General features: G+C 40.3%; 2 protein-coding genes across 3 annotated transcripts in view; both read left to right on the top strand.

Moving 5' to 3' along the window:
• RNF8 (ring finger protein 8) overlaps positions 1-23,705 on the top strand; it is a 104,821-nt gene extending 81,116 nt beyond the window's left edge. Inside the window, exons 7-8 of the mRNA XM_064361079.1 lie at positions 3,666-3,786; positions 23,604-23,705. Of these exons, the coding sequence (XP_064217149.1) occupies positions 3,666-3,786; positions 23,604-23,623 (141 nt within the window). The 3' untranslated portion in view covers positions 23,624-23,705. The remainder of the gene's footprint in view (positions 1-3,665; positions 3,787-23,603) is intronic.
• The window catches only part of CMTR1 (cap methyltransferase 1), a 48,740-nt gene continuing 45,732 nt past the window's right edge, over positions 23,642-26,649 (top strand). Inside the window, exon 1 of one of the 2 annotated variants that reach the window (XM_012464339.3) lies at positions 23,642-23,723. The gene's annotated coding sequence lies outside the window, so the exon portion shown is untranslated. Of the gene's footprint in view, positions 23,724-24,489; positions 24,648-26,649 lie in introns of those variants that run through there. The other variant, XM_012464338.2, reaches the window with a different exon arrangement.

The following is a 26,649-nucleotide window of genomic DNA, read 5'->3' as shown; positions in this document are numbered from 1 at the left end:
TTCTTCTGCCTCAGCCTCCCAAGTAACTGGGACTACAGGTGTGTGCCACACATGGCTAATTTTTGTATTTTTATTAGAGACAGGGTTTCACCATATTGGACACACTGAGCTCGAACTCCTGACTTCATGACCTGCCTGCCTCAGCCTCCCAAAGTGCTGGGATTACAGGCATGAGCCACTGCACCCGGCCAAAGTCACAGATCTTAAGTGAACAGTTCCATAAGTGTTGGCAAAGTATGTGCCTGTGTAATCATCACATCAATCAAAGTATAAAATATTTCCAGCACCCAATCAAGTTCCCTCATACTTCTTTTCAGTTAATTCCTCTGTCCCAGAGCCAACTACTGTTCATGCATCACCATAGATTAGTTCTGACTCTTCTTGAACTTCATATAAATAAAATCATAGTGTATTTACTCTTCTGTGCATGTTTTTTTTCTGCACAGCATTTTATTTTTGAGATGATTATGAATAAAACTGCTATGAACATGCATGTGCGAGTCTTTTTGTGTGCATGTTTTCATTCTATTGCAAATACCTAGAGGTGAAATTGCTGGGTTATAAAGTAGGTGTATATTTAACTTCATGAGAAACCGCCACCCTGATTTCCCAAATAGTTGTGCCATTTATAAGACTTCCAGTTGTAGCTGGGAGTGGTGGCTCATGCCTGTAATCCCAACACTTTGGGAGGCCGAGGTGGATGGGTCACCTGAGGTTAGGAGTTTGAGACCAGCCTGCCCAACATGATGAAACCTCTCTCTACTAAAATACAAAAAATAGCCAGGCATGGTGGCAGGCACCTGTAATCTCAGCTACTTGGGAGGCTGAGACAGAAGAATCACTTGAACCAGGAGGTGGAGGTTGCAGTGAGCCAAGATCGCACCATTGCACTCCAGCCTGGGCAACAAGAGCAAAAACTCAGTCTAAAAAAAAAAAAAAAAGACTTCCAGTTGCTTTACATCTTCTCCTGCACTTAGTACTGTCAGGTTTTTTAAAAAACATTGTAGCCATTCTATTAAGTGTATAACTAACTGTTGTTTTAGCTTGCATTTCCATAATGGCTAATTTCAAGTGCTTCTTTGTCATCTACATACTTTCCTTGGTGAACTATCTGTTCAAATCTTTGACACATTTAAAAAATTGAATTGTTTTCTCACGGTTGAATACTGAGAGTTCTTTATATATTCTGGATACAAATTCTTTGTGGGATAAACAATTTGCAGATATTTTCTTCCACTCTACAGCTTCTTTTCCATTTTCTTAACAGCGTCATTTTCAGAGCAATAGTTTTCAATTTTGATGCAGCCAAATTTATCAATTTTTTCTTTTATGAATCATGATTTTTGTGTCATATTTAAGTAGTCTTTGCCTAACCCAAGGTCATTAAGGTTTCTCCTGTTTTCTTCTCAAAACATTTTAGTTTTACAATTTATGTTTAGATCCATGATCTATTTTGGTTTAATTTTTGTGTAGAGTTTCAAAACTCTATAAGGATAGAAGTTTTTTTTGCATATGGATATTCAATTGGTGTTCTAACAGCACTTGTTAAAAGGCAACCCTTTCTCCACAAACATGCCTTTGTACTTTAAAAATTTTTATTTTTTTATTGAGGTAAAATATTCATGTAAAATTTACCATCTTTGTCAATTGTAAGTGTACAGTCTAGTGGTAATAAATAACATTTACATTCTTTTTTTTCCTTTCATCCCTCCTCTCCCTCCCCTTCTTGGCCTCTGGAAATCACCTGTCTACTTTCTATCTTCATGAGATCTAGTGCCTTAGCTCCCGCATATGGATGAGAACATATATTTGTCTTTTTGTGCTTGGCTTATTTTACTTAACATAATGGCCACCAGTTTCATCCACGTTACTGCAAATGAGAGGCTTTCATTCTTTTTATGGCTGAATAATATTCTATTCCTTAGCACTTTCATCAAAAAGCAATTAATTTGATTAGAAATATATCTGTTTTGGTAAAAAGTTTTTTAAAAAGCAATTGGTTTGTATTGTTGTGTGTCTCAAGGGGGGAAAAGCAACTGGCAGTATTTTTGTGGTCTGTTTCTCAACTCTATTCTCTGTCCTACTGATTGTGTTTCTATTACGTTATGGCACCGCACTGCCTTGATTACTGTAGCTTCATAGTGACTCTTAAAATTGGGTCGTATGAATCCTACAGCTTTATTATTCTTTTTCAAAATTGTTGCTGGCTATCACGTAAATTTTAGAACCCATGTATCTATTTCTACAAAAATTCCTGATGGAATTTTTACTGGAATTGTACTAAATCAATAGATCATTTAGAGATAATTGACATCTTAACTATATTGAGTCTTTTATCCATGAATGTTTTATGTCTCTCTATATAGCTCTTCCTTTAATTCATTGACATTTTATATTGTTTAGCAGACATAGCCTACACAAGTTTTGTTAGAATATTTCATTTTCTTTAAACTACTGTAAATGATTTAAAATTTTTTTTCAATTTCCAATTGTTAATTGCAAGCATATAGAAATAAAAGTATGTATATATATATATTCATTTTTCTTCAGATAGAATCTTGCTCTGTCACCCAGGCTGGAGTGCAGTGGGGTGATCTTGGCTCACTGCCACCTCTGCCTCCTGGGTTCAAGCGATTCTCCTGTCTCAGCCTCCTGAGTAGCTGGGATTACAGGTGCACAACACCATGCCTGGAAAATTTTTGTATTTTCAGTAGAGACAGAGCTTCGCCATGTTGGCCAGGCTGGTCTCGAACTCCTGACCTCAGCTGATCGCCCACCTTGGCCTCCCAAAGTGCTGAGATTACAGGCGTGAGCCACAGTGCCTGGCTGATTTGCTAGTATTTTGTTTAGGATATTTGTTTTTTATTCATGAAAGATATTGGTCTGTGATTTTGTTTCACTCTACTGTCTTTATCTGGTTTTTGTATCAGAGTGATGCTGAGCCTCATAAGATATGTTGGAAAGTGTCCCTTCTTAATCTATTTTCTGGAAGAGATTGTGTAGAATTGATATCATTTCTTCTTTGTATGTTTTGTAGACTACACCAGCAAAGCTACCTGGACCTCAATGTTTTTGAAGATGCATTAAAGATTATGTATTCAATTTATTTAATAGATACAGGATTGTTCAAGTTATCTATTTCTTCTTGGATGAGTTTTAGTAGTTTGCAGTTTTTAAGGAGATGGTTCTTATCAATGGGTCCACTTATGTGTGTAAAGACCTTCACAGTATTCCTCATTAACTTTCTAATAACTGCAGTGTCTGTAGAGATATTCCCTCTTTCATTCCTAAGATCAGCAGAATGTATCTTCTTTTTTTTCCTCTGTCAGTCTGACAAGTTTATTCATCTTAATCTTTGTTCAAAGAACCAGATTTTGGTTTCTTTATTTTCCCCTCATTTTACTGTTTTGAATTTCATTAATTTATGTTTATATTTTTATTATTTCCTTCCTCGTGTTGCTTTGATTTTATTAGCTCTTGTTTTACTAATTTCTAAAGATAGATACTTTGATTGTTGAATTGGGACCTTTCTTCTTTTCTTAAATACAATTAAATACTGTAAAATTTCCTTCTAAGCATGATATAGCTGCATCCTGCAAATTTTGATATGTTGTATTCTTATTTTCATTGTGTTCAAAACATTTTCTTTCTTTTTTTCTTTTTAGGATGGAGTCTCACTCTGTAGCCCAGACTGGAGTACAGTGGCGCAATCGCAGCTCACTGCAACCTCTGCCTCCCAGGTTCAAGTGATTCTCCTGCCTCAGCCTCCCTTAGCTGGGACTACAGGTGTGTGCCACCATGCCCAGTTAACGTTTGTATTTTTACAAGGTTTCTCCAAACTCCTGACCTCTGGTGATCTGCCCACCTCGGCCTCTCAAAGTTGGAATTACAGGTGTGAGCCATTGCACCCAGACCAAAACATTTTCTAGTTTTCTAATTTTCCTTGAGGTAGCTTTATGATCTATGGATTATTTTGGATAACTATTTAAATTAACTATTAAATTAAATCATTCAATTTCCAAGTATTTGAAGATATTTTTCATTATCTTTCTGTTATTAATTTCTCCTTTAATGCCATTATAGTCAGATAACTTACTTTGATTTCAGTTCTTATAAATCTGTTCACATTTGTTTTGTGATCCAGGATATGGTCTATCTTGGCACACACATGTACCTGAAAAGAATGTGTATTCTGCGGCTGTTATTGGATGGAGTGTTATATAATTGTCAATTAGGTCCAGCTGATTGATAATTTTGTTCAAATCCTTGCTGATTTCTGTCTAATATTCCACCGATTACTGAAAGCTGAATATTGAAATATCCAACAAAAATTATGGAGTTGTCAATTTTTTACTTCATTTCTATCAGTCTTTGCTTCATTAGTTTTATGTATTTATTTATTTTTGAGACAGTTTCCTGCTCTGTTGCCCAGACTGGAGTGCAGTGGCACAATCTTGGCTCACTGCAGCCTCGGCTTCCCATGCTCAAGTGAACCTCTCATCTTAGCCTCCTAAGTAGCTGGAAATACAGACACATACCACCACACCCAGCTTTTGTAGTGATGAGGTTTCACCATATTGCTCAGGCTGGTCTTGAATACTTGAGCTCAAGTGATCCACCTGCCTCGGCCTCCCAAAGTGCTGGGATTATAGGTGTGAGCCACCACACCTGGACTGCTTCATGTATTTTGAAGCTCTGTTGTTATATGTATACATATTTAGGATTGTTATGCCTTCTTGATGATTTTACTTTTATCATTATACAATGCCTCTCTTTAATCTCTGGTAATTTTTCCCACTCTGAAGTCTACTTTGATTAATATTATTATAACCACATCAGCCTGCCTGCCTTCCTTTCTTTCTTCCTGTCTTGCTCTGTCACCCAGGCTGGAGTGCAGTGGCATGATTGCGGCTCACTGCAACCTCTGCCTCCCAGGTTCAAGCGATTCTCCTGCCTCAGCCTCCTGAGTAGCTGGGATTACAGGCACCTGCCACCACGCCCAGCTAACTTTTGTATTTTTAGTAGAGGCAGGGTTTCACCATGTTGGCCAGGCTGGTCTTGAACTCCTGACCTTAGGTGATCTGTCTGCCTAAGCCTCCCAAAGTACTGGGATTACAGACTTGAGCCACTGAGCCTGGCCTAGCTTTCTTTTGATCAGTGTTTGCATGTTGTATCATTTTATATCCTCCTACCTTTTATCTACCTATACCCTTATATATATATATATTAACGTATCAGAAAATATTATATCTAATATGTGTGTGTGTATATATATATACATTTTTTTTTCTTTTTTTGAGACAGAGTCTCTGTCTCCTAGGCTACAGTGCAGTGGCACAATTTCGGCTCACTGCAACCTCCACCTTCAGGGTTCAAGCAATTCTCATTCCTCAGCCTCCCAAGTAGCTGGAACTACAAGCACGTGTTACTATGCCTGGCTAATTTTTGTATTTTTAGTAGAGATGGGGTTTCTCCATGTTGCTCAGGTTAATCTCAAATCCTGAACTCAGGAAATCTGCCTGCCTTGGCCTCCCAATATCATAGAATTACAAGGGTGAGACACCACACCTAGCTTATACCCTTACATTTAAAGTGGGTTTCTTTTACACAGCATGTAATTGGTTCTTGATTTTTGAAAAATCCTTCTATAATTGGTGTTTTTAGATTATTGACATTTAATGCTGTTATTGATATGTTTGGACTTAGGTCTATCATTTTATTATTTGTTTTCTGTTTTTTTCTCTCTGTTTTTCATACTTCTGTTTTCCCTTTCTCTTCTTTTGGATTATTTGAAAATTTTAAATACTCAATTTTAATTGTGCTAGTGAATTTTGACTATTTTTGGTATTTGTTTTATTTATTTTTAAAAGAAGAAAAAATCCATCTTCTCAAGTTGCTTCTCATTTGGTTTTCTGCTTAGGAGGAAAGGATGAAAGTGGAAGAGAATATGAAACAGAGAATTCTGAGTATAATTTCTTTCCAGTTCCTATTCCCAAAATAGGTTTGAGGCAGCCAGTTGACAACATACAATGGTGTAATGGACAGTTTTTTTGACTTTGTAATGTGTTTATTGGGGTATTAAATGCATTTTTGACTTATGATATTTTTAACTTATGATGGGTTTATTGGGGTCTAACCCCATATTGAGTTGAGGAACATTTGTTTGTTTGTGTGTGTGTGTGTGTGTGTGTGTATTCAATTTACTGTCTGTGTGTGTATTCAATTTACTGTCTGGTAGTATTTCATTTTAGCATGAAGGACTCTTTTCCATATTTTTTGTAAGGCAGGTCTGCTAACAGCAAATTCTCTTAGTTTTTGTTTACCTGGAAATGTCTTGATTTCTCTTTCACTTTTGCAAGATAGTTTTGCTGGGTATAGAATTCTTGGCTGAAGCTGGGCATAGTGGCGTGTGCCTGTAATCCCAGGTGGGAGGATTACTTGAACCCAGGAGATAAAGGCCAGCCTGGGTAATATAATGAGACACCATCTCTTTTAAAAAAGGTAGTTGTTTGGAAGTATTAATAAGCTAGACAAATTTAGTGAGAGTGATAAAAAAAATTCTTGGTTGAGAGACTTTTTCTTTCAACATTTTGAATATATCATACCATTGCCTTCTGGCCTCCATAGGTTCTAATGAGAAATCAGCTGTTTATCTTATTGAGGATCCCTTATATAGCTCTTATATGTGCTGAGTTGCTTCTTTTGCTGCTTTCAAGATTCTCTCATTGTTTTCATTGTTTTTAGACAATTTGACTATGGTATGTAGTGTGCATCTCTGAGTTTATCCTACTTGGTGGTCATTGAACTTCTGGATTGTGGAGATTAATGCTTTTTAGTAAATTTGGGAAGTTTTTGGCCTCTATTTATTTATTTATTTATTTATTTTTTAGACAGAGTCTCGCTCTATCACCCAGGCTGGAGTGCAATGGTTGGTCTCGGCTCACTGCAACCTTCGCCTCCCAGGTTTAAACAAGGTGCTTCAGCCTTCCGAGTAGCTGGGATTATAGGTGCCCACCACCACACCAGGATAATTTTTGTATTTTTAGTAGAGACAGGGTTTCATCATGTTGGCCAGGCTGGTCTCAAACTCCTGACCTCATGATCCGCCCATCTTGACCACCCAAAGTGCTGGGATTACAGGCATGAACCACTGCACCTGGCCCATTATTTCTTCAAATATAATTTCTGCTCCTCTCTTTGTCTTCTATATCTGAGGCTCCCATTATGTGTTTGTTGGTATACTTGCTGGTGTCCCATAGGTGCCTGAGGCTTTGTTCATTTTTCTTCATTACTATGGTTGTTTTCTGTGCCTTAGCCTGGCACAGAAATCTCATTTGACTTCAAGTTTTATGATTCTTTCTTTTGACAATTCAACTCTGCTGTCTTAGTTGGCCAGTGCTGTCCTAACAAAATACCACAGACTGGGTGGCTTAAACAAAAGAAATGTATTTTCTCACAATTCTGCAGCCAGCATGGTCAGGTTCTGGTGAGAGTTTTCTTGCTGGCTTACAGATGGCCACTTTCTCTCTGTGTGCCATGGCCTTTCTTCACTGTGTGCACATGGAGGAAGAGGGGGAGGGAAGAAAAGGGAGGGGAGAGAGCACGTGAGTGATCTTCCTCTTCTCATAAGACCATCAATTTTATCAAATTAGGTGAACATACTTAGAACCTCATTTAACTTTAAAAACTTCCTAAAACCCCATCTCCAAATACAGTCATGATAGAGGTTAGGGCTTCAACATATAAAGTTTTGGAGAAGACAGTTTAGTCTTATTTGGTTCTTTTTTACAAATTAATTTTTATCTCTTTGTTTTCTCTGTTTGGTGGAGCATTGTCCTCATTCTTTCTTTTAATTCTTTAGACATCGTTTTCTTTAATTCTTTTAACGTATTATAATAGCTAACTTCAAGTCTTTGTCTAATATGTTCAGTGTCTGTGCTTCTTCAGTACACTTTCTATTGACTGCTTTTTCCCCCATGTGTGGGCCATACTTAACTATTTCTTTGTGTGTCTCTTAATTTTTTGTTGAAAACTGAACATCTAAAATAATATGGCACCTGTGGAAAGCAGATCCCCCAGGTTTGTTTTGTTGCTGGTTTGTTTTTTTTTTTAAATCACTTTCCTGGACTAATTCTGCAGTCTGTGTACTTTTTCATGCTTGTCTACTGAATCTCTACTTGGTAAGCTTAGTGGTTGCCTAACGACTGGACAGATTTCCATAAACTCCATAAACCAATAAATCTCCCAGCCTTTTTGAAGGTCTCTCTGTGTGTTGGTATATGGCTTCAATGCTCTGGCAGGCAGTTTACAACTGTGCCTTAACCTTCACTTTATGCTTGCATTGTACAGAGTCTCAAAGTCAAAGGTGAGAGATTAGGGCCTTCTCAGATCTTTCTTGGGCATATGTATAGCCCTGCACATGCATGTGGCCTTCTAGCTCTCGGGGAATATTCAGGGCTTTTCTTTGTTTGTTTGTTTTTTTAAGATGGGGTTTCACCATGTTGGTCTGGCTGGTCTTGAACTCCCGACCTCAGGTGATCTGCCCGCCTTGGCCTCCAAAGTGCTTGGATTACAGGCGTGAGCCACTGCACCCGGCTTTTTTCTTTTTTTTTTTTATTCAGGGCTTTTCTGAGCCTTCTATGGGCATCTCATTCCCCAGGGTTTTTTTTTTTTTTTTTTTTTTTTAATATTTTTGTTACACACTGGTAATGCTGCCTCAGGCAGCTGCACTGTTAAACAATTGCTGCTAATTATTTTTTATAATGCTCTGCAGACAGGACTGTTTGCACAGAGTGAGCCCTGAGTTAGGTAAAATAAAGACAAGCTCTAAGAATAGAGCTTCTCAGAGAGTTTCCAGATGGGTACAATACTGACAAATTCTCCGGGGGTGGGGCTTTTGGGAAATTAAAGCCCGTTTTTGTCCTCCCTAGAGGTGGCTACATTGCTGGTTTTCACAGCCATCATAGTTGCAAGGCTGTTGTTTTTCAAGGTGAGCGTGGAGCTGCCAAAAAGGGTTGGAACTGTAACAAGCTGAAATATCACAAAGCTCTGCATTACTGAGATTAAGCCATTATCTTCAAACTGTTGCAAGCCTCTGATTATTTTCCAGAGTTCTGAAAAAGTCGATTTTGACAGTATTTTTTCACAGATATTATTACTTGAGACTAGATTCAGTTATTTTCCAATTTTTTAATTGCCGTAAAATACACATAACATGGCTAGACATGGTGGCTCATGCCTGTGATCCCAGAACTTTGAGAGGCCAAGCCAGAGGATTTCTTGAGCCTACAAAGTTAAGGCTGCAGTGAGCCATGACTGTTACTGCACTCCAGCGTGGACAACAGAGTAAGATCCTGTCTCTTAAAAAAACAAAACAAAAATCACATAACATGAAACTTTCCTCTCAACCATTTTTAAGTGTACAGTTCAATGTTTTGGAAATACAGTCATAATGTTGGGTAGACATCACCACCACCATCTCTGCAACTCCTTTCCTTCCTTCCTTTCTTCCTTCCTTCCTTCCTTCCTTCCTCCCTCCCTCCCTCCCTCACTCCCTTCCTTCCTTCCTCTCTTTCTCTCTCTCTTTCTTCTTTTTTTCAGACTCTTGCCTGTTGCCCAGGCTGGAGTGCAGTGGTGGAATCTTGGCTCATTGCAACCTCTGCCTCTTGGATTCAGGCAATTCTTCTGTCTCAGCCTCCCGAGTAGCTGGGACTACAGGCACACACCACCACACCCAGCTAATTTTTGTATTTTTAGTAGAGACAAGATTTCACCATGTTAGCCAGGTTAGTCTGGAACTCCTGACCTCAGGTGATCCGCCTGTCTTGGCTTCCTAAAGTGCTCGGATTACAGGCATGAGCCACCAAGCCTGGCCTTTTAGTTTTTTTGGTTGTTTTGAGACAGCTTCTCACTTTGTTGCCCAAGCTGTAGGGCAGTGGTGTGATCACAGCTCACTGCAGTCTTGACCTCCTAGGCTCAAGTGATCTTCCACCTCAGCCTCCCAAGTGACTAGGACTACAGGCGTGCACCACCACATTGGCTAATTTTTTACTTTTTGTAGAGATAAGGTCACATAATGTTGCCTAGGCTGTCTTGAACTCCTGGCCTCAAGCAATCCTCCCACCTTGGCCTCCCAAAGTGCTAGGATTACAGGCATGAGCCACCCTGTGCCCAGCCATTCACAACTCTTTTCATCTTGTAACTGAAACTCTATACCCATTGAACATTAACTCTCCATTTCTCCTCCCTGCAGCCTCTGGCAACAACCATTATGCTTTCTGTCTGTATGATTTTGACTATTTTAAGTATCTTATATAGGTGGAATCATATAGTACTTTTTTTTTGTGATTGGTCTGTTTCACTTGGCATAATGTCCTCAAGTTTCCTCCATGTTATAGGATATTGCAGAATTTCTTTCCTCTTTACAGTTGAATGAATTCTATTGTATACATTTTTGTATAGCACATTTTACTTATCTGTTTATCTGCTAATAGACAATTCAGTTGCTCCTATATTTTAGCTATTGTGAATAATGCTGCTTTGAACATGGATGCACAAATATCTCTTCAAGACCCTACTTTCAATTCTTTCGGGTATATACCCTGAAGTTACATTTCTGGATCCTATTGCAGGCAATTCTATGTTTAAGTATTTGAGAAAGTGCCATACTGTTTTCCACAGCAGCTGTACCATCTTATATTACCACCAACCATGAATGAGGATTCCAATTCCTCCACATCTTTGCTGATACTTTTTCTTTTCTTTTCTTTTTAGTTTTTAAAAATTTTTAGTTAATTTTTTTTTTTTTTTGAGACAGTCTTGCTCTGTTGCCCAGGCAGGAGTGCAATGGCATGCTCTTGGCTCACCACAACCTCCACCTCCTGGGTTCAAGCAATTCTCATGCTCAGCCTCCCAAGTAGCTGGGACTACAGGCGTGGGCCACCATGCCCGGTTAATTTTTTTGTATTTTTAGTTGAGACGGGGTTTCACCATATTGGCCAGGCTGGTCTTGAACTCCTGACCTCATGATTTGCCTGCCTTGGCTTCCCAAAGTGCTGGGATTACAGGTGTGAGCCACCACACCTGGTCTGCTCATTTGTTAATCAGGTCTTTTGCTTTTCTGTTGTTGAGTTTTAAAAGTATCTATATGTCTGGCTATAATTTGAATTTTTTTCCCCCTTCTGTGGGTTGTTTTAAAATGCTGTTTATATTGTCTTTTGAGGCACACAATTTTAAAATTTTCAGAGTCCAATTTGTCTACTTTTTCTCTTGTTGTCTGTGCCTTTGGAGCCATATTCAAGAAATCATTGCCAAATCTAATGTTGTAAAGATTTTAGCCTAGGTTTTCTTTTAGGAGTTTTATAGTTTTTGCTCTTATGTTTAGATCATTAATCCATTTTGAGCTAATTTTTGTAGTGTTACATAAAGGTCCAACTTCATTCTTTTGCATGTGTATATACATTTTTCTGAGCACCATTTGTTGAAAAGACTGTCCTTTCCCCATTGAATAGTCTTGGCATCATTGTGAAAAATCATTTGACCATATATGGGAGGGTTTCTTTCTCAGTATTCTGTTCTATTCACTGGTCTATATATCAGCATCACAGTGTTTTTTATTTTGTTTTGTTTTGTTTGTTTTTACTATAGCCTTGTAGTAAGTTTTGAAATCAGAAACTGTGAGTTATCCAGTTTTGCTTCTCTTTTTCAAGATAATTTTGACTATTTGGGGTCCCTTAAGATTTCATATAAATTTTAAGATGGGTTTTTCTATTTTTGCAAAAAACATCGTTTTACAGAAATCTTGCAAATTTTGATAGAGATTGCATTAAATCTGTGGATCGGTTTGGGTAGTATTGACATCTTAACAATATTAAGGGCTGGGTGGCAGTGGCTCATGCCTGTAATCCCAGCACTTGGGGCAGTCGAGGTGGGTAGATCACCTCGAGGTCAGGAGTTCCAGACCAGCCTGGCCAACATGGTGAAACCGAGTCTGTACTAAAAATACAAAAATTATCTGGGCATGGTGGTGGGCGCCTGTAATCCCAGCGACTTGGGAGGCTGAGGCAGGAGAATTGCTTGAACCTGAGAAGCGGAGGTTTGCAGTGAGCCGAATCTGCACCATGGCACTCCAGCCTGGGTGACAAAGCAAAACTCTGTCTCAAAAAAAAAAAAAAAAAAGTCTTCCAATTCATGAACATGATATATATTTTTCATTATTTATGTCTTCTTTAACTTCTTTCAGAAAGTTTTGCAGTTTTATTTGTACTAGTATTTTACCTTTTTCTTGTTAATTCCTAAGTACTTTATTCTTTCTGATGCCATTGTAAATGGAATTGTTTTAGTAATTTCCTTTTCAGATTGTTCATTGATAGTGTATAGAAATGCAACTGATTTTTGTGTGTTGACTTTGTATCCTGCTATTTTGCTTAATTCATTATTAGCCCTAACAGCTTTTTGTGTGTCTAGAATCTTTAAGGTTTTCTACATATAAGATAATATAATCTGTAAATGGAGATAGTTTTACTTCTCCTTTTCTAGTTTAAATGCTTTTTATTTCTTTTTCTTTTCTAATTACTCTGGCTAGACATTCCAGTACTATGCTGAATAGAAGTGATAAAAGTGAGCTGGGCACAGTGGCTCACGCCTGTAATCCCAACACTTTGGGAGGCCGAGGTGGATCACCTGAGGTTAGGCATTCAAGACCAGCCTGACCAACATGGCAAAACCCTGTCTCTACTTAAAAAATACAAAATTAGCTGGGCGTGGTGGTGGGTGCCTGTAATTCCAGCTACTCGGGAGGCTGAGGCATGAGAATCGCTTGAACTCAAGAGGCAGAGGTTGCAGTGAGCCTAGATTGCACCATTGTACTCCAGCCTAGGCAACAAGAGTGAAACTCCATCTCAAAAAAAAAAAGTTTCTAGAAGTGATAAAAGTGAGCATCCTTGTCTTGTTCCTAATGTTAAAGAAATGCTTTCAGCTTTCCATCACTGAGTCTGATGTGTGCTATGGGTTTTTCATATATGCCTCTTACTATGTTGAGGTAGTTTTATTCTATTTCTAGTTTGTTAAGTGTTTTAATCACGAACCGATGTTGAATTTTGTCAAATGCTTTTTCCACATTAATTGAGATAATCATGTGTTTTTTTCCTTAATTCTGTTAATGTCATAATATACTTCTTAATTTTCATATGTTGAATAATGCTTGTATTTCAAACCATGCTTACATTCCTCCTGGTCATAGTGTATAATCCTTTTACTATGCTGCTCAATTTGATTTGCTAGTATTTTGTTGAGTTTTTTTTGCATCAATTTTCATAAGGGATATCGGTTTGTAGTTTTCTTATAGTGTCTTTGTCTGGTTTTGGTATCAGAGTAATTCTGGCCTCATAAAGCAAGTTAGGAAGTGTGCCTTCTTCTTCAATTTTTTTTTAAAGTTTGAAATTAATTCTTCTTTAACTGTTTGGTAGAATTCACCTGTGAAACCATCAGGTCCAGGGATTTTCTTTGTCAGGAGAGATTTTTGATTACTGATTCAATCTTCTTACTAGTTATAAGTCTATTCGCATTTTCCATTTTTTTTATTTAGTGTTAGTAGGTTTTGTGTTTCTGTAAGTTTATTAATTTCATCTGGGTTATCCAGTTTGTTGGCATGCAGTTGTTCATAATATTCTCTTATAATCCTTATTTTTCTAGAATCGGTAGTAATGTCTGCATTTTCATTTCTAATTTTAGTAATTTTAGTTTTTTCTTCATTCATCTAGCTAAAGGTTAATCAATTTTGTCAATCTTTTACAAGAACTAACTTTTAACTTCATTGATTTTCTCTATAGTTTTTCTTTTTTTTCTTTCTTTTCTTTTCTTTTTCTTTTTCTTTTTTTTTTTTTTTTTGAGACAGAGTCTTGCTCTGTTGCCCAGGCAGGAGTGCAGTGGTGCAATTATGGCTCACCGCAACCTCCACCTCCCAGGTTCAAGCAATTCTCCTGCCTCAGCTCCCAAGTAGTTGGGATTACAGGAGGCCTATTTTCTCTGTTTGTGTGTTCCTTATCTCTGCTCTAATCTTACCATTTCCTCCCTTGGGCCAGCTTTGGGTTTAGTTTGTTCTTTTTCCCCTAATCCCTCTCTCCCTTCCTCCCCTGCCCACCCCTCCCCTGCCCACCCTTCCCCTCCCCTCCCCTCCCCTCCCCTCCCCTCCCCTCTCTCCCTTCTTTCCTTTTTTCTGAGACAGAGTTTCACTCTTGTCCCCCAGGCTGCAATGCAATGGCACAACTTCAGCTTACTGCAACCTCTGCCTCCCAGGTTCAAGTGATTCCCCTGCCTCAGTCTCTTCAGTGGCTGGAATTACAGGCACACACCACCATGCCTAGCTAATTTTTGTATTTTTAATAGAGATGGGGTTTCACCATGTTGGCCAGGCTGGTCTCAAACTTCTGACCTCAAGTGATCTGCCTGCCTCGGCTTCCCAAAGTGCTAGAATTACAGGCATGAGCCACCACGCCCGGCCCCTAGTTTCTTGAGCTGTAGAGTTAGATTGCTGATTTTAGATCTTTCTTTTTTTTTTTTTTCCTCCCATGCTTGGATCTAATGTCAACAGAAGATCTTTCTTATTGTTTTAATGTAAGCATTTATTTATAGCTATAAATTTCTCCCTTAGCACTGCTTTCACTGCATCTCAGAAGTTTTGGTGTGTTGTGTTTTTATTTTCCTTCACTAAGTATTTTCTAATTTCCTTATGATTTCTTCTTTGTCCATTAGTTGTTTAAGAGTATGTTGTCTAATATCTACAAATCTGTGAAATTTCCAGTTTTACTTCTGTTATTTATTTCTGACTCCATCCCACTGTGATTGGAGAAGATACTTTGTGTGATCCCTATCTTTTAAAATCTGTTGGTACTTAGGTACTTAATTTGTGGTCTAACATATGGTCTATCCTGGAGAATGTTTCATGTGCATTTGCAAAGAATGTGCATTATGTCATTGTTGAGTGCAGTGTGCTATACATGTCTGTTTGACCTGATTGCTTTATTATGCTGTTTAATTCCTGCATTTTCTTACTTATATTTCATCTGGTTGTTCTATTCAACATTGCAAGGGGGACATTGAAACTTCCAACTATAGTTGTAGAACTGCCTATTTCTCCCTTTAATTCTGTCCATTTTTTGCATCATATATATATGTGTTTTTTTTTTTTTTTTAGATGGAGTCTTGCTCTGTCACCCAGGCTGGAGTGCAATGGTGCAATCTAGGTTCACTGCAATCTCTGCCTCCTGGGTTCAAGTGATTCTTCAGCCCCAGCCTCCTGAGTAGCTGGGACTACAGGTGCATGCCACCACACCTAGCTAATTTTTGTATTTCTTTTTTTTTTTTTGAGATGGAGTCTTGCTCTGTCATCCAGGCTGGAGTGTAGTGATTCAGTCTTGGCTCACTGCAATCTCCACCTCCAAGGTTGAAGTGATTCTCCTGCCTCAGCCTCCTGAGTAGCTGGGATTACGAGTGCATGCTACCATGCCCAGCTAATTTTTGTATTTTTAGTAGAGACAGGGTTTCACCATGTTGGTCAGGCTGGTCTCGAACTCCTGACCTCAGGCAATCCACCTGCCTTGGCCTCCCAGAGTGCTGGGATTACAGGCATGAGCCATCTCACCCAGCCAATTTTTGTATTTTTAGAAGAGATGAGTTTCGCCATGTTGGCCAGTCTGGTCTCCAACTTCTGACCTCAGGTGATCTGCCTGCCTTGGCCTCCCAAAATGCTGGGATTATAGGCATGAGGCACCATGCCCGGCCTGTATCATATATTTTGATGACCTGTCATTAGGTGTGTATACGTTTATCATTGCTATAACTTCTTGCTGTTTTGAACCTTTAATATGTAATATCATTCTCTGTCTCTTATAACCTTTTGTGATTTAAAATCTATTTTGTCTGCTATTAGTCTAGCCACCCTACTCTCTTTTGGTTACTATTTGCATGGAATATCTTTTTCCATATTTTCACTTTCAATCTATTTGTGTTTTGGGATCTAAAATGGGTCTCTTGTAGACAGCATAAAACAGATCATGTGGATTACTTTTTTTTTTTCATTCTGCCAATCTTCATCTTTTGATTGGCAAATTTAATTTGTTTACATTTAAAGTAATTATTGATAAGGAGGGACTTATTTCTCTCATTTTGTTTTATGTTTTCTTTTTTACTCAATTCAATTAATTAATTTTTTTGAGACAGAGTCTCACTCTGTCACACAAGCTGGAGTGCAGTGGCATAATCTTGGCTCACTGTAACTTCCACCTCCCAGGTTCAAGAAATCCTCCCACCTTAGCCTCCTGAGTAGCTGGGACTACAGGCACATGCCACCATGCCCGGCTAATTTTTGTATTTTTAGTAGAGACAGGGTTTCGCCATGTTGGCCAGGCTGGTCTCAAACTCCTAGTCTCAAGTGATCCACTTGCTTCAGCCTCTCAGAATGTCAGGATTATAGGCATGAGCCACCATGCCCAGCCCATTATATGTTTTTTATATGCCTTACAGCTTTTTTGTCCCTCATTTCTTGCATTATTGTTCTTTTTTATGTTTTATGTATTTTGGGGTAGTAAAATGTTTAAATTTCTTTCTCATTTCTTTCTATGTATATCCTCTAGCTATTTTCTTTGTGGTTGCCATTAGGATTACATTTAACATGATAATCCTGTGATAGTACTCTAATTTGAATTTACACCAGCTTAACTTCAATAACATACAAAAACTCTGCTTCATTACTGTATTCACCTCTTTTGGTTGTTGATGTCACAAAATTACATGTCTTTATACACTGTGTACCCCTAAACATAAACTAATGAAGCCGCCTCTTTGGGGTAAATACCTGGGTGGGATTTGCCATCTCACACCGAGAAGATTAACAACACTGACACACACACACACACACACACACACACACACACACACACACACACAGAGTGGGTTAGGGAGTGGAAAGTTTAATAGGCAGAAGAAAGGAGTGAGGAGAGCAAGTTTCTGTCTTGTGAGAGAGAGGTGCCCAAAAGGGAAAAGGTGGCCTGCGCAGACCGCAGCAGATTTTATAGGCAGGCTTGAAGAGGCGGTGTCTGATTTACATAGGGCTCACAGATTGGTTCAACCAGGTGTGACATTTACATAGCATTCAGGGAAGGCTGGTTGCCCCACCTAATCTTATTATGTAAACAGTCTTTCCACTTGGCAAGTGCCATCTTGTCTGCTGTTTACTGTACAAGTGGCTGGCAAAGAGAAGAGCAGATGGAGCCACCATTTTGATCGTGCCTAGTCACAGGTAGCCTTTTTTTATTGGCTCAACTGCCGGCAATCACCCAGTCAAGCTTCTAGCTTGGTTGTCTATGTCTAAAGCTCGATTTTACAGGCTGCTTTTTGTTAGAAAAGAAAATGATTTGGGGGCTGCTTTTCATTAAAAGGAAAACCTTACCGAGGATTCCTGTACCCTCACTATCTGCCTAAGTTCCTTTTTCTTAATTCCTGTATTACTAATATTTTTAAAATGCATTAGTCTCCTAAATTATACAGAACGCAAAATATAGAATTGCAAACCAAAGTTAAAATAATACTGGTTTTTAGGCTAATTGTTTTTTAATGTATTCATCTCTCACATCATATAAAAAATAAAAAGTGGAATTACAAACCTTTGTGGCAATAATGCTAACTTTTATAATTGTCCATGTATTTACCTTTATTGTTATCTTTATTTTTTTCATATGGCTTCATATTATGGCCTGGTGTCCTTTCATTTCACCCTATAGGACTTCCTTGAGCATTTCTTGAAAGGCAGATTTAGTGGTAACAAACGGTCTCAGCTTTTGTTTATCTGAGAATGTCTTAATTTTTTCCTCACTTTTTTTTTTTTTTTTGAGACGGAGTTTCGCTCTTGTCACCCAGGCTGGAGTGCCGTGGCGCAATCTTGGCTCACTGCTACTGCTGCCTCCTAGGTTCAAGCAATTCTCCTGCCTCAGCCTCCCAAGTACCTGGGATTACAGGTGTTCGTACTTTGGGAGGCCGAGGCAGGCGGATTACCTGAGGTCAGGAGTTTGAAACCAGCCTGGCCAAAATGGTGGAACCCTGTCTCTACTAAATACAAAAATTAGCTAGGCATAGTGGCAAAAGGCATAAATTTACAGATTCAAAAAGCTCATAAATTCTCAAACAGTAAATGCCCAAAGAAATCCAATCCTAAATGCGTCATAACCAAACTGCTAGAAACGAAAGGCAAATAAAATATTTTAAAAACAGCCAGAGAAAGTTGTCAGAATCAAAATGGAGTCACTTATGTTTAAAACTCTTGACAGGCCAGGCGCAGTGGCTCATGCCTGCAATCCAGCACTTTGGGAGCCCGAGGTGAGTGGATTACCTGAGGTCGGGAGTTCAAGACCAGCCTGCCCAACCTGGTGAAAACCTGTCTCTACTAAAGATACAAACATTAGCCGGGCACAGTGGCACACGTCTGTAATCCCAGCTACTCAGGAGGCTGAGGCAGGAGAATCGCTTGACCCCGGAGACGGAGGTTGCAGTGAGCTGAGATCACACCACTGCATTCCAGCCCAGGTGACAGAGTGAGACTCCATCTCAAAAAAAAAAAAAAAAAAAAACTCTGACAAACATAAATGCCTGATAACAAGAACTATCACAAGACTCTACAAAAATCAATCTTCCACAAAAGCTGTCACAACCTAACAACAACAACAACAACAACAAATACTTCTATAAGGACATCTGCCTAGCAACTGTCTGTCCAGACTTGGACTTGGACTGACACCACCTTTGTTATTAAGGATCCTTGTAGTTAAGGATAATTGTCTCAAAACATTAAGTAATCTTCATTTTTCCTCAAAAATTTTTGGTCTTCCTTTACCTGTCTGAATACACATATTATTTAATGTGGCACCTGTTTTCCCATTGCAATGCTTATTCTTGAATAAACATCAGTTTCTTTTAGAGAGTCTCTCTCTCTCTCTCTCTCGCTCTCTCTCTGTTATTTAGGTTGACAAAACTATGTATCACATTTAGGGGAAAAACAATTAGAATGACTATGAGTTTTACATCAGAAACCATGGAGGCCAAAAAAGTAGTGAGACAAAATTTTTTTTTCTGGACAAAAAAAAGTCCAGAAATAAAAGGACAGTCAATCTAGAATTCTATATCCAGTAAAAATATCCTTCAGGAATGAAAGCACACTAAAGAGATTCTCAGAGGAAGAAAAACTAAGAGAATTTGTCACCAGCCACACTTTGTAAAATAAAGCCTAAAGATAGTTATTCAGTATGCTAGCAGTGAAGTTGTCATGTAATAATAATTTTAAAAAGATAGTTATTCAGGCTGAAAAGAAATGATAACAGTAAAACTAGCAATGTCAGGAATCAAGGAAAAGTGGTAAATTGCTAGGTAGATATATAATAGGCTATTTTTCTCCTTTCAAGTTCTTACAAATACACCTGATGATTAAAAGTAAAACACATGGCCGGGTGCGGTGGCTCAAGCCTGTGATCCCAGCACTTTGGGAGGCCGAGGCGGGTGGATCACGAGGTCAAGAGATCGAGACCATCCTGGTCAACAAGGTGAAACCCCGTCTCTACTAATCCAAAAAATTAGCTGGGCATGGTGGCGCGTGCCTGTAATCCCAGCTACTCAGGAGGCTGAGGCAGGAGAATTGCCTGAACCCAGGAGGCGGAGGTTGCGGTGAGCCGAGATCGCGCCATTGCACTCCAGCCTGGGTAACGAGCGAAACTCCGTCTCAAAAAAAAAAAAAAAAAAAAAAAAAAAGTAAAACACATAACATTGTCTGAGGATGCTGCCAGTGTGTGTAAATGTAACACATACAACACCTACAACATAAATGGGGGAGGGTGAAGGGACCTGTAAGGCAGTAAGTTTTCTACATTTCACTGAATGTGGTAAAATACTAATTCTAAATACACCGTGAAAGTTATTGTGGAATTGCCCTTTTTGGAAAGGCGAAGTAAGGACCTCTGAAATATAATCTTCCGTAAAAACTATGAGAATACTAGCAAAACTGTCAAAATTGGGAGGAGAGGATTCTAGGAAGATGGCAGAGTAGAAAGCGCCAGGAATTGGCTTTTTACCTAGACAAAAATTGCACTGGTGGAATCTGTCTGATGTAACTATTATGGGACTCCAAAGTCTAAAGCGAGCTTGCAACATCCAGAGGAAGGCAAGGATGGTAAATTGTGGTTAATTTTAGTCTATTTCAACTCTTACCACAGCAGCAGCTACTCATCCACCACCACTCAGCTATATGGCAGACAGCTGTGCACATGTTTCTGGAGCAGCTTACAAACAGCCTGTGAGAGCCAGGGTAGGCAAAGAGGACTTTGTCCTCTGATTATGGGGGATCCGTGCACTGATCTCTGGTTGCCGCTTCTTATCAGAGAGGTATAAACAAAGCAGGAAAAGCCATTGTTGTTGCAACTTCCTCTATTTGTTGCAAGTCTCTTGCCCTCTGGCTGATGTGAATTCCAGAGATTTAAAGTGCTGGTGACCTTTTTATTCCCCCCTTTCGTTTTTGCTTTTTCTCCTTTTGGAAGCCAGACATTAAAGACTGGGACATTAAAAAAAACAACTACATATATGGAGCAAATTAGAAAGTGACTGGGCCTGCCCAGGGAAAATTTCAAAAAAGACTTGCAGAAAATTAGCCAGGTGTGGTGGTGCACACTTGTAATCACAGCTACTTGGGAGGCTGTGGTGGGAGGATCACTTGAATCTGGGTTGCAGAGGTTGCAGTGAGCAAGATTGTGCTGCTGCATGAATTGGGAAGCATCCCAAACCAGTAAAGGTTGAAGGTTCAGAGAGCTTTACCTAGCAATGGAGGCAGGCAGTATTTATAGACAGAAAAAGGAAGTGACATACAAAAAAAAAAACCTAATTGGTTACAGTTTGGCATTTGCCTTATTTGGACATATTTTGGCAGTTTACATCCTGTGACTGGCTGAAAGTTTACCTGCTAGGATTAACCCAAACTCAGCTACTTGTTACAAGAATATACTCTCAGGAGGTGGAGGCTGGCAGATCATGAGGTCAGGAGTTTGAGACCAGCCTGGCCAATATGGTGAAACACGGTCTCTACTAAAAATACATAAATTAGCCAGGAGTTGTGGCATGTGCCTATAGTCCCAGCTTCTCAGGAAGCTGAGGCAAGAGAATAGCTTGAACCTGGGAGGCAGAGGTTGCAGTGAGCTGAGATTGCACCACTGCACTCCAGCCTGGGTGACAGAGCAAGACTCCATCTCAAAAAATAAATAAATAACATATACTCTCAAGTTAGGTTACAGTTTGTTTACATATTGTTAGATTATAGTACATTATGTATGGAGACAGATTTAAGTCAAATATAATTTAACAGTGTACAGTTCAGCCGTGTTAACTATATTCACATTGTTGTGCAAAATATGTGCATTTTAGGCTGCCTTTTAGTAAAACTTGGGAGAAAACAAAGAAAAAAAAATTGGGAAACTGACTCTTGATTTGACAGTTCTTTGATTTCTGGTTTCCTTTGTCCATATTCCTGCCATCTACTTTTTACTTTACCATTTACTTTTCAGAATCCTCAGATAGTTGTTTTATGCATTCTGTCCAAGGTTTTAAAATACATTCACTGGGGGAAACAGAATGAAATGTGCTGTTTCCATTTTGACAGGAATTGGAAATTTCTGTTTTTCTTTTTATTCTTGGGTATTTTATATATATGTATATACATATATATTAGAAATAAGTCATTTGTCAGATACATGTATTGTGAATGTTTTCCTCTCATTCTGTGGTTTGATTATTCAGTGTCTTAATGGTGTCTTTTTTGAGTAGAAGGCTTTTATTTTGATGAACTCCATTTTATCATTATTTTTCTTCATGATTAATGCTCCCTGGGTCCCATGTAAAAAAAATCTTTGTCTACACTAAGGCTATAAAAATATTTTCCTGTTTTTTCTGTTATAAGCTTTATCATTTTAGATTTTATGTCTAGGTCTATGATCTATCTTAATTTGCATTTGGCATAAAGTAAGAATCAAGGTTCATGTTTACCTATATATCTGTTTTCCCCAGCACTATTCATTGGATATAGTCATATGCCTTAAAAAATAAAATTTAACTTTAACTTGACTATATGTTGAATGCATTCTCTCATTATTTAATGCTCTACATAAAAATTAAATCACTAAATTTGCTAAATATGTTAACTTTTCCAATATAACTAATTTCCTATACCTTGTTTTATGCCCTTCAAATTATTATTTTGAGAACGGGTCTATAAGCTCCACAAGATTACCAAAGGTGTTCATTTCACAACACGTGAAGAAGCCTTGGTGAGGTGAAAAGAAAGAAACTAAGCTTTAGAACATAGAGAACTAGGTAAATACCTGTTTGCTGCTTCCTAGCTCTGTAACCTTGAGCACATCACTCAACTTTCATTCATATTCCACACTTCCACAGATTCAGTAAATATCTATTGAGCACCCACCGCCAGCCTCTGTTAAATCTACGCCTCCCGCATTCACGCAATTCTCTTGCCTCAGCCTCCCAGGAAGCTGGGACCATAGAAGCACGCCACCACACTTGGCCAATTTTTTGCATTTTTTAAAAAATATAGACAGGGTTTCACCATGTTGCCCAGGCTGGTCGCCAACTCCTGAGCTCAGGCAATTAGCCTGCCTCAGCCTCCCAAAGTGCTGGAATTACAGGCGTGAGCCACTGCGCCCTGCTCAGCCTCTGTTAAATCTTATGAATTTAATACAGACAGACAGACAGACAGACATAATCTTTCCCGTACAGAGTTTACAACTGAGTTGGGGAGGCAGATGAGTCCACAGGCCATTACACAACACTGTGCTAAGTGCTTTGACAGTGGAAAGACAGTGCTTTAGGAGCTCAGAGGTGGGGCTCCCAACCTAGACTTGTGACATCAGAAAAGATTTCCAGAGAAAGGACACTAAAGTGAGACCTGAGGGATAAATGGACATTAGCCTAGCAAAGAGGAGAAGCATAATCCAGGCAGGGGGCTGAACTCTTAAGAGTCATGGCATGGTTTGTTTTGTTTTGTTCTGTTCTGTTTTTGAGATGGAGTCTCGCTCTGTCGCCCAGACTGGAGTGCAGTGGCGCGATCTCTGCTCACTGCAACCTCTGCCTCCTAGGTTCAAGTGATTCTCCTCCCTCAGCCTACCGAGTAGCTGGGATTATAGGCGCACCATGACGGACTACTTTTTTTGTATGTTCAGTAGAGATGGGGTTTCACCATGTTGGCCAGGCTGGTCTCGAACTCGTGACGTCAGGTGATCCGCCTGCCTTGGGCTCCCAAAATGCTGGGATTACAGGCATGAGCCACCGCTCCAGCCGAGACATGGCATGTTTAACAAACTGAGAGGAGTCAGCATGGGGAGAACTAAGGGATAGTAGTACAAGGCACACTTGCAGAAGAGGTCATGCTGGAGGGTCTCGGAGGCCATTTAAATGACATTAGCTTTATTTTAAGAGCAATGGGACAACATTGATTGATTTTAATCACTGATGGGTTGTGACAGGATCAGGTTTAACTAATTAATTAATTACCCTTCTTTTCACAGGTATTGAAAATTTTATTTAAAAAAAATCACTTTGGTTTTGTGAAGAACGCATTAGAGGGATCACAACGGGAGACAGGCACGGGGGATTGGAGATTCCTGGAGAAATTCTGCCGAGAGGAGGTGAGTGCATGAATTGTGGCAATGGGGATGGAGGTGAATGGATAGATTTGGGATACAATTAGGAGGTAAAAACAATTAAGTGTATGAGAAGCTCTGCAGCATGAAGAAGAGGGCGACTCCTCAGATTTCTAGCGGGACCAACAGGATGGATGGCAGCGCCCTTCACCAGGAAAAAAGTGAGCTGATGGGAAAACATAAGGTGAAATTTGAATTCAGGGATTTGAGGTGACTGAGTGAGGATGTCCAACAGATGTTTGGCCATACTGGCCTGAAAATCAGAAGAGAGGTTTGGGATGAAGAGCCATCTATGTCCCTATGGTAAGATGCTATAGGCGGCATTCCTTCTTTCTTCCCGTCCTTCGTTCAGAATCTGTTGAGATGTCCCATAGGCTGGTGTTGGGGATACAACAGGAACAAGAACACTGGGTTCCTGCCTTCAACCAGTGTACCATCTACCTCTCTGAACTTTTTCTTAGTCTGTAAAATGAAGGTAATGATAAGATTAAGTAAGATGAGGTCGTGCGAGGACACCTAGCACTTAACATTTTTGTATTGGTTTCTCTTCCCCAGAGCCGGAAGAGGAGATACTCAGTTATCCTCCTTTCGCAGCCTTTTCCCGGCGGCTTTTCCGCGCAGGCGCCCCTGAACCTCCCAGGTCGAGGGGTGGGGCGGGCCAGAATCTCAGCAGCTTTTCCCCTGGCCAGGACCGGACTTTGGGAGGATCGGGGCGCGGCGCGGCCCGTGACGTCATCAGGCTGCGCGGCCCGCAGGGCGGGACCCGAGCGCGACGGCGCGGCTGGCGGACCTGGGCTGGCTTGTGGGGAAACGAAACTGAGGGAGGAGGTGGCGGCTTTGGCAGCGGCGGCGACAGTGTCGGCCTGACCCCCCCCTCCGCTCCCCGGCAGCTCGCTCTCTCCCCTTAGCGTGAGTGCCGACGCGCGGCCCGGGGGGAGCGAGCGGGCGGGCGCGCGGGCTCAGCATCCTTCTCCCCTTCACCGCCGCCTGGGCCCCCCACCTTCGGTCGTGACTCTTCTCGCCTTCTGGCCCCTTATGTCTTCCCTCCTCCTCCCACCCCCAGCGCCGGCTCACTGAAGCCCGAGCTGCCGCTGACAGACGTCTCTGCGCACACATTCACATGCTTACGTTATCTTCAAATGAAGGGATGGTCGGGGGCATGGGAGCTCATCTCTTCTCTCTGAATAGGGGTGGCAGTGCCAAACCGAGGCCCAGGGAGAGAAGACTGCAGAGGGGATTTGAACCCCTTCTGTGCGGAGGCAGCAGGCAGAACCAGGCCGCTTGCCTTCCTCTTAGAAGTTCCCTGCCAGAGCATTCTTCTGGCATGTGTGGGTCACTTAAACTGGGCACTGGTTAGCTGTGTGGCCTCCTCTGCGGCCGCAGTCTTTTCCAGCGGAAGATGGTAGGGTTGGATGAGATGATTTGGAAGGTCCAAATCTAAGGTGATGTGGTTTGGGGAGGAGCATCCGCATCGCCTGCCTTTCACACAACTGTTTCCCCTCTTCTTGCACCTACTGCAACACAGTCCTCTTTGAGTTTCTTCTACTTCCAGTCTCCCTCAGAGTCACTTAAGAATTAGAAGCTTTTAGCACTTGCAATGGCTAGAAGCAGGCTCTGTGATGAGCCTTCCTTTAGCTCACCCTGGGGGCCTTTTGGGGGTGTTTAAGACTATGGCTTAAAGTGAAACGTGGCTTAGCTTGGTCTTGCTGTTTGCTCAGTGTCTCTGGTTCTTCCTACTTTCCTGGGGCAGCTCCTGCCTGTGTCTGTTAAGAGGCTGCTTTCTCAGGAAGGTGGCGATTGTGTATTGGGTTGATTGTCTCTTCCTTGAGTTGGAGAGAGCTGAAACATGTGATCCAGGGTTTTGTGAGGTTGAGGGGATTAGTGACACTTTTGGATTTCAATACTTTATTGCTGTCTCTGCTGTGACCCATGCTGTAGGTCCGCTCTTGTCCCCCTGCACCTCGCCTTCCCTAAGGGTTGTAGCCCAGCTGGTTGCCCACTCTGTATTGAGTCCTCTTGTCTGAGTTCTCTGCAGCCAATCAGTTGTGTTTAAGCCACACTGTATTCACTACTTCCCTTGCTTGCTCTTTAACTTGACCATTCCTTAAGATTTCAGGGTTTCATAATCACTTCATTCTATCTCATTTTTTTCTTGTGCTTATCTCTCATGTACCTAACCATGGGGATGGATGATTAATGGTGGCATGGTGCCTGTTTCCTTTCTTTTCTTTTCTTTTCTTTTTTTTTTTTTGAGTTGGCGTCTTGCTCTGCCACTCAGGCTGGAGTGCAGTGGCACAATCTCGGCTCACTGCAACCTCCACCTCAGTAATTCAAGCAATTCTCCTGAGTAGCTGGGACTACAGGCATGTGCCACCACCCAGCTAACTTTTGTGTTTTTTTGGTAGAGATGGGGTTTCACCATGTTGTCCAGGCTGGTCTTGAACTCCTGACCTCAGGTGATTCTCCTGCCTCAGCCTCCCAAAGTGCTGGTATTACAAGCGTGAGCCACTGTGCCTGGCCTGTTTCCATTCTTTTTTGTGGAGGTGGATTTCTGTCCTTAAAATTACTGTTTTTGTAACTCAGTTCTACGGTATGGCTGCCTCCAGTCCCAATAACTTTCCCACTCTTCTGTTTCCTCAGTCTTAAGCCATTCACTGCTTCCATTCCTTACTCTGCTTAAAAACTTTCCCAATTCTTTCATATTTTCAGATATGAAGTAACCCAAAACTAGCATTTTTATCATATTATGTAATTTCTTAATTGTTCTGGTAAAATAATAATGCTGATGAAACAGTCATTCTGGGATGGTCCCTTCATCTTGGGAATACTGGTTAATATTTATTAGGTTTCATAGTTCATTTTCAGTATACATTGCCATGCATGGACAATATTGCATCAAAAGTATAGAACA

Source organism: Aotus nancymaae, unplaced genomic scaffold, assembly GCF_030222135.1.
Source record: "Aotus nancymaae isolate 86718 unplaced genomic scaffold, 86718_ANA_hifiasm-v0.15.2.pri h1tg000040l, whole genome shotgun sequence".
Taxonomy (NCBI): Eukaryota; Metazoa; Chordata; class Mammalia; order Primates; family Aotidae; genus Aotus; species Aotus nancymaae.
Note: the sequence above shows the minus strand (reverse complement) of the source record. Positions and strands in the feature narration are given on the sequence as shown.